General features: G+C 40.9%; 1 protein-coding gene across 2 annotated transcripts; it reads right to left on the reverse strand.

The window, feature by feature from the left end:
* Positions 1-620: 620 nt before the first annotated feature.
* Positions 621-8266, reverse strand: znf277 (zinc finger protein 277). Of its 2 annotated transcripts, none has more exons than XM_023985966.2 (11): positions 7352-8266; positions 5112-5328; positions 3631-3719; positions 3435-3517; positions 2854-3056; positions 2471-2603; positions 2259-2323; positions 2011-2107; positions 1856-1898; positions 1420-1594; positions 621-1196 (listed from the first exon to the last, which is right to left on the reverse strand). In XM_023985966.2, the coding sequence occupies exons 1-11, from the start codon at positions 7383-7385 to the stop codon at positions 1076-1078; spliced, it is 1260 nt and encodes a 419-aa protein (XP_023841734.1). In that variant the 5' UTR covers positions 7386-8266; the 3' UTR covers positions 621-1075. The 2 variants fall into 2 exon arrangements, with proteins under 2 accessions (XP_023841734.1, XP_023841733.1); XM_023985965.2 differs by having other exon boundaries at positions 621-1179; positions 7352-8250.
* Positions 8267-8550: the final 284 nt, after the last annotated feature.

Raw genomic sequence — 8550 nt, forward strand, 5'->3', positions numbered from 1 at the left:
GATGCTAAGGTAAAGTTTTCCTCTAAAATACTGAAAATAATCTGACTTCGACATTTCCAAATACTGAAACGTCTTGACAGGATGCATTGCTTATGATTTTGTGATGTATTTTAACTGAAYGTATTACTTATCCAAAATGTGTTACTTCTGTGTGTTTGAATGTGAGTCCTGATGTGAATGACGTGGTGGAGACACTGAGTACTTTGCAGTTTGGGGTCGACTATACGGCAGGTGGTTCTGGACAAAGCCACACAACACATTATTCATGTTAAGACCACCAAGGCTGACAAAAAGCACTAGAAAATGGACGTCCATCCCCTCTATTAAGTAACAGACAGATTCCAATTGAATCTGTAGACTGTTTTTTACTTTATTGCAGCTCGGGGTTTAGAAAATGTGTTGTTTTTTTATTTTACCTTTATTTAACTAGGCAAGTAAGTTAAGAACAAATTCTTATCTTCAATGATGGCCTAGGAACAGTGGGTTAACTGCCTTGTTCAGAGGCAGAACGACAGATTTTTACCATGTCAGCTCGGGGATTCGATCTTGCAACCTACACTAGGCTACCTGCCATTCATACAGCTATTGTATAAGCAAGCTAAACGAGAGGGAACCATCAGTTATAGTATATTCATAATGTTTATTTACATTCAGCAATTGTCACATCTCTGCAGTGAGGTCACGTTTGTCAGCAATCATACTGTATGAAACTTAAATCCACCTGCAGGTATGTTATACTTGGTACAAATCACCATGTACGACATTAAATCATACATAAATGTAGTCCAGGCTCAGGAAATTCTTGTGAAACAGGCCATGTTCATTTCTGCACATGCGTGCTGGTCTGCTAAGTGCACAGTGTGATGAGCATCACTGGCTTGTTGGAGATACAGCGAAGCAAGAAGTTGTTGCACTGTGTCCCTCTATGAGCCGTTCTCCCCTGAGCATCCTCCACTGAGTTTATAACATCATTGGTCCATCCATCCAGCTTTTTAACTAGAGCTGTCTGTGTTCTTCAGAAGGTGGCTGAGGACGCTAGTCTGCTTCAGGACTTTCAGGTTAGAGATGTCCTCAGCTATGACAGGGACGTCTCCCCAAGGGCCTGTGTGTTCTGATTCACTGTCACTGTCCGACAAGGCACAGAGGAGGGCGTCGTTCTCATAGGTGGGGAAGTAATACCTGGATTGGAGAATGGGCTGTAATGACTGGCACTTAGACATCAGAAACAGTTACAATAGCCACCAGATGGAGAGTTGAGCAATTAACAATACCATTCATTCAGCATTCCAATAACACATCACTTTTAAACTGTAGTAAAACAATAGTCTTGTTATTGTTCCTAATATGGTTTTAGTTAACAACATTACAAGTAAACAATACATTTTCCATGCACATCACTTATGAGAGCTCCAGACTTACTGTGGTTGGTCCCAGGTTGACGTCTCTGGTAGCTGCATCACGTGACCTGCCTCCATTACATGACGTATAACCTCAGGTTTGGACCCAAACTTTTCCTGGCAACCGTAGCAACGGCACTGGTGGATCTCTCGTCTGATGTAGTTTACCAGTTTGACCTGCTGGTAGAACCGCAGATCTGGGAGAAGACATGCTTATCAGGCCACTTAGGCTGCATTTATACACACAACCAAATTATGATCCCTTGCCTAATTATTGGCAAAAGAGCTCATCTGATTGGTCAAAAGACCAATTAGTGGAAAAATATAACTCAGCTGCCTGTAAATGTAGCCCTAGTTTGGGAAGAACTGGTATGCCCATTCATTTGGATGGATGTACGTGTTTGTTTTTATGGTGGGTTTTGTACAACAAAGCATAGCAGGTGTGCAATATTACTCACTGAGTTCGGTCTTCAACTTGTGCAGATCAAATCCGTGGCTTTCCTGAAAATGCATGGTGAAGAAAAACAGATCCATGAACCATATTGAAGTAGCTGTTCCCAAACCGGCAATGCATGGGCCTAATTTGTCAACAACTGCGTAAGGGGACTGTTACCTCCATGTGTGTGTAGATCTTCTCCATGCTCTCTGACTGCTGCTCACAGAACAGGCACACAGCACACACTGGGTGAGCCTGCCAGTCTGACCAATCACTGAAGAGAGGACAGACAGCCATTTCCTCAATGGTAAATACAACACTGCAAAAGTGCATACCATTCAATCCAAGAGAACACTGATTACAAATCATCTAACCTACTATTTGACCATCCCAAACAATGACTGTGTCACTAGGACAATCCTTACTCATCTTCATCCTCCATCTCCCGATCATCCTCAGATTGGACCTCTTCCCATGTTTTCCCCAGCTCCTGTAGCAGGGGAAATAGATAAAGACTATGGTCTATCATCATTTGATGACCCTTTAAACTAATTAAATGTGAAAATAATATATTTTCAGGTCAAATATGGCAATATGCATTTATATTAGTTATACTCTCACACAACACTGAGCGTACCAGGTAGTTGATGATGTAGAAGCAGTCATACTCGCTGTTGTTGCCATTGATTCTGCGGTGCTGTTTCTTTCTCATGTGATCCTTCAGTGTCATCTTGTCTCTGAATGTTTTCTCACAATACAGGCACTGCAGACTGGGAACAAAAAACAATGAAACACTCAAAGCTCTGTGAAACATTGTTTGGTTGAGTAATGCTAATGTCTGTGTGACACCAACCAGCACTCTCCTTCACAGAAAAACTAAAAGTACTGGAAAACATTACTACAGTGTTACCAATTAGTAAATTACAGATGGCTACAGATGACAATTTTCTTTTCAAATGATAAAAATAGCACAAACAAACATTAACATAAAAAGGATATCCATTCCAAAAACTAACTTACTTATCCAGTTTGCTCTGTAGGTGGTCAAGGAACTCTACGCAGTACACTATGTTGTCAGGCAGTCCCACGCTGAACGAGTGCTCCCTGGCCATGTGGTTGAGCAGTGACGACCTGTTCCCAGTGAACTCGTCATTGCAGAACATGCAGATGCGCTGGAAGCTGTCGTCATCCCTCTCCCTCTGCTGCTGCTCCAGGATCTCCTCCTGTGGACCAACAGTGTAAGTTACTAGCATAAATTAAACTATGCAGTCCCAGTGAGAAGTCACAGTGTCTCAGGGTAGAAGTGCTGATGTAGGATCAGTTTTGTCTTTTAGATTATAATAAGAATGTTTCTACAGACAGGGAAGACCTGATCCTAGCTCAACGCTCCTACTCTAAGATGCTTTGTGAATATTAGCCTAGGGACATACAGTATAGTGTATACATAAAATAGAGGTTGTTCTGAAAACTTGTCAGATAACATAGCGGTTAAGATCGTTGGGCCAGTAACTGAAAGGTCACTGGTTCAAATCCCAGCACCGACTAGGTGAAAAATCTGTCAAGCAAGGCACTTAACCTTAATTGACTCAAATGTAACTCACCAGTCGTTTCTGTTGGAGATGTTCTCTGAGGACCCTGTCCTCTGGCAGGACATCACACAGAAGGAAGTAATGCTCCTGTTTTTCTGAAAAGCACATCAAGAGGGTATATTAAATAATATAATGCAAGAACAGGGTAAAGTAGAAGCAGGCATATTGTGAACCTCAAGGCTATCTATAGTATATTAATAATACTTACCAACAGGGCCCTGCGAGTTAGTCTTGATCACACTGCAGAAATCTGTGATGGGTTTCTCAGAGATTCTGTTCTTCCAGTATTCCATGTATCTGAAAGAAATGGACACAGTAGAACACAGTACATTTTTTGTGTGATAGACATGTGATACATTTCCTCTGGAGAAGAGGGAGGGAACTGTACACAAAAAGTAGCCAGCCACGCTTGACAATCTCTCCATGTGATTTATCCCAGTTTTCATAACAGCTATTACTGTTTAATAACGGTTTGTATAGATCAAACAACATCAAACCTGTGCCGCAATTGTGATAGGGAACTTGATAATCAGGACCATAGAAATAGATGCATTCTAGTTATGTGGTCAGGAGGACTCAAGAGAGGCTACATACCGTAGAAAATATATTTTATACACTGAACAAAAATATAAAACGCAACATAAAGTGTTGATCCCATGTTTCATGAGGTGAAATAAAAAAATCCCAGAGTTGTCCCATACCCACAAAAATATTATTTCTCTCATTTTGTGCAAAAATTTGTTTACATCCCTGTTAGTGAGCATTTCTCCTTTGCCAAGATAATCCATCCACCTGACAGGTGTGGCATATCAAGAAGCTGATTAAACAGCATGATCATTACACAGGTGCACCTTGTGCTGTGGACAAAGGCCACTTTAAAATGTGCAGTTTTGTCACAACACAATGCCACAGATGTCTCAAGTTGAGGGAGCATGCAATTGGCATAATGACTGCAGGAATGTCAACCAGAGCTGTTGACAAATAATTGAATGTTCATTTGTCTACCACAAGCTGCCTCCAACGTTATTTTAGAAAACCGCACTTGTAACCACGCCAGCCCACGACCTCCACATCTGGCTTCTTCACCTGCGGGATCGTCTGGGGGGGGGGGGGGGGGGGTGTATTTCTGTCTGTAATAAAGCTCTTGCGGGAAAAAAAACCCAACTAATTCTGATTGGCTGGACCTGACTCCCCAGTGGATGGCCTATGCCCTCCAAGGCCCACACATGGCTGAACACCGAAAGTGTTCCACAGGGATGCTGGCCCATGTTGACTCCAATGTTTCCCACAGTTGTGCAAGGTTGGCTGGATGTCCTATGGGTGGTGGACCATTCTTGATACACATGGGAAACGGTTGAGAGCATGAAAAGCCAAGCAGCGTTGCAGTTCTTGATCGGTGCACAAATCGGTGCACCTGGAACCTACTACCATACCCAGTTCAAAGGCACTTAAATCTTTTGTCTTGCCCATTCACCCTCTGAATGGCACATACACAATCCATGTCTCAATGTCTAAAGGCTTAAAAATCCTTCTTTAACCAGTCTCCTCCCCTTCATCTACACTGATTGAAGTGGATTTAACAAGTTACATCAATAAGGGATCATAGCTTTCACCTGGTCAGTTTATGTCATGAAAATAATGGTTTTGTATACTCAGGATATATACAAATATAGTATCTCTGCTGCATACTTAGGAAAGTCAGCGATGAGTTTGACATCAGCGATGACCAGCTTGTGCTCCAGTACTAGGTGCTTTAGGAGGCGGTCCTTCTCTGACAAAGGGGCGGAGTGAGAGCAGAGCACACAGGTCACCACCTCCATGTCATGATGAGAGGATGAGTTGGTGCCGATGTCTGTAGCAGGCTGCTCAGGGAAACACAGAGGCTCCAGTATCCACTCCTGTTCATCTGAGGGGAGAGAGTGAAACATGCTCTTATTAAACATTGCTTGATATGATTCTCACCCCTTCTCAAAAATGGAGCATTAAAACTAAGCAATATGACAAAAAAAAAAAGTTAAGCGCACGTAAATGGAACATAATTCACTTTGTATGCACTTCTCTCTATGCATATTCTGATCTTGAACTTAAGCATGAGAACAGCATCCYATTCACCTATTCATTTGGGGTGGAGATAGAATATATGAAGGTGTGGCGGAGGTGTGTCTACAGATGATACGCTGTACTCTGACCTTGACTTAATTCCCTAATAATTCCACATTAATGCGCAAAGAAACCACGAATAAGGTCTAGCCAACCTGCCGGTTCCAAGTGGAAAAAGCATCTACTTTATTTTCCCCCGATAAAAACACCATTCTCCATGCACTTTAAATTTACAACTTGATAAGAGCTATTGATAAGAGCTAGTTAAATGAGTAATCCATCTGGATAAGGGAATAGTAAAAATAATGACACTTGTTATAGATCTATTTTACCTTATAAATCGCTGGAGACAAATGTGAAACCAGTCATATGGCTAACTGAAGCATATCAACTTTACCATAGTACACTCACACTCAAATGATTGGCATCTTACCATTCAAACAATGAATCCTGATCTAGGTTAACTTTTCAAAACATGAAATTATTTGGCTGGCTCTAAAAGGATTTGGCTAAAAGCAAATCTACCCGCTAACTGGAAAGAAAAAAAGTACACAAAAAATGTACACTAATATTCCAACATGGGTTGTAGAACTTTTGATTCATAAATGACATTATTTACTAAATCTAAAAAAATCTACAAGATCAGACTATTTTTAAAGGAGCTACACATAGGATATTTTTTGGCTGAGTTATCTAGCGGAAATCGGGTCAAGCAGCCCACTCATTTCCTGGTTATTAAATTCTAGAGTTAACTCAATTTCAGTTTCTGAGAAATCAAGCACTGAATCGTGTAAGGAATCCGTGTACCATTAAAATCGCTGTGAAATATATTTTCAATAACAAAAAATAACATTTTTACAACCGTTTGAAGCTGGTGGACCAAAACCGAAAGTAAAATGCTCAAGCGTGAGTCTCCACCATGTTACGGGGAAATGTCTTTTGAATGCAGCCTAGTACTGTTGCAATTTACTACCTAGTTTCCACATAGGGGAGACATTCAGAGATTCTGTGTACCCCTTTTACATATACCAATTGGTGCTGAAACGGAGAGGAATATACATATATTTTGATGGCTTTCTTTCATTGATCCCTAATATTCTGAACCATTTTCTCGATATAGTCTAGTCTGTTGACAAAGTTCGAGCAAAAAAAAAAAGGTACACCGTATTTAAACGGGATGGCTTTAAGATAAATAATGTACTGAAAACCCTATTGAATTTAAACTCCACAATAAAATATGTTTGGTAGCCACAACTGCAGAGCACGTTATGGGACTGAATAAGGTCCCGTGTGGCTCAGTTGGTAGAGCATGGCGCTTGCAACGCCAGGGTTGTGGGTTCATTCCCCACGGGGGGACCAGGATGAATATGTATGAACTTTCCAATTTGTAAGTCGCTCTGGATAAGAGCGTCTGCTAAATGACTTAAATGTAAATGTAAGGTAAGTCTGAATACCAAATACTGAGAAGTGCGTAGAAAAGGCGTAAAGTTCCTAAGTCTGAATCGTCCCCAATGAGTACAAGCACAATATCACATTGTGAATAACTGACTCCAAAACATTATACACATTACTTAGCTACTTTATTTGCATCAAAGTCATGATACCGTATGAGTGAATCCTGAAAAAGAAGTTGTCAGAATTGCATTTTACAGGTAGTTATAGCTAGCAAGTTGAACAGCTAGCTACTTCTTTAGCAATTTGAAGGGTTAACGTGTATTAAATTAGGTATTTCTTAAATAGGCAATTGCGTTCATATATACCTCTTATAGAGACATGGGGAGAGTCATATGGGTTAATTATTTGCGTTATCCAGAGATAGTGACACGTACCTGAATTTATTTTTCTCTCCATGCAGGCAGCCATCTTCAAATGTCACGTGGTCAATACAGCTGACGCTCTTCTGTTCGGTTTATCAGCGGTACGGCTGGTGTTCTTCTTTGGCGTTTATCGGCAGTTGGCATCCAACGTTGTGGAGCATTACCGCCACCTACTTTATTGGGAGGAACTGAATCCTATCTGCCAGCTACGTTTCTCTTAAAAAATATAACAAAATAACGTTTCTCTTAAAAAATATAACAAAATATTTGTGATTGTATCTAACGATGTTCAACTCAGTATGCTACTTAAACTCAATTACTGTATCCCATTCTCCCCTATTCTCAGTCTCTCTTTCCCTATCATACTGCCCACACTATCAGCACATACTCCAATGCTGATGGGTATAATTTTTGAAACGTTCCAACAGGAATCTGATCCAAAAACTTCGTAAATAACAAGGTTGCCCACAAATAACGCATACAAAGTTGTATAGTAGCATAATACGATACCGGGTAGGGAGTGGGCTAATTAATTACGTTTTTCACTCACCATGTTTATTCCGAAAAATGTCTGTCCTCACTCTGGTAACCTATTGACAAACATTAAGAATAAGCTACGTGGTGAGTTGATGCCTATTCGACAGCTATTTAGCAAACGTTAGGTGAATTGATCATGTTACATTGTATGCGTTTGTTGGCAACCTTGTACTTTAAGAAGTTTTTGGAACGGATTCCTGTTGGAACGTTCTACAAAGTATACCCACCCCTCCAATGTCTCTGTTTCCTTGCGGTAATCACACCTTCCTGTTGGACGCTTTCCTATCACATATAATTACTTATTAAACCGGCTGTGTCCCACCCGTAGCCTTGTAAAAATGGCCTCCTCTCTTCTGTCCCTTCATACCATCCTCCCCGACTTTACTCTGAACAGGGAATAGATGCCTGTCCTTAGTGTTGCTGTTCCACTGCTCCTGCCAGTTCTGCACCACCAGTGCCCATATAATTTCCTTAGCCCCTACCTTGCTCATTCGCGCTTCCACATCCCTCTCCTCTCCTGCAGAAGGATAATTGACCCGCTGTAATGTGTAAAAACACCACTAGATGGTAGTCTTGTAAAGTATTTTTCATTGCATTTCAAACACATTTCAAATGGTCATACACTTAAGAAAAAAAGACGTAAGCCCAGTTATTGAATGTAAATTATTGTAGAC

This window comes from Salvelinus sp. IW2-2015, linkage group LG4q.1:29 (genome assembly GCF_002910315.2).
Source record: "Salvelinus sp. IW2-2015 linkage group LG4q.1:29, ASM291031v2, whole genome shotgun sequence".
In the NCBI taxonomy this organism is placed as follows: domain Eukaryota; kingdom Metazoa; phylum Chordata; class Actinopteri; order Salmoniformes; family Salmonidae; genus Salvelinus; species Salvelinus sp. IW2-2015.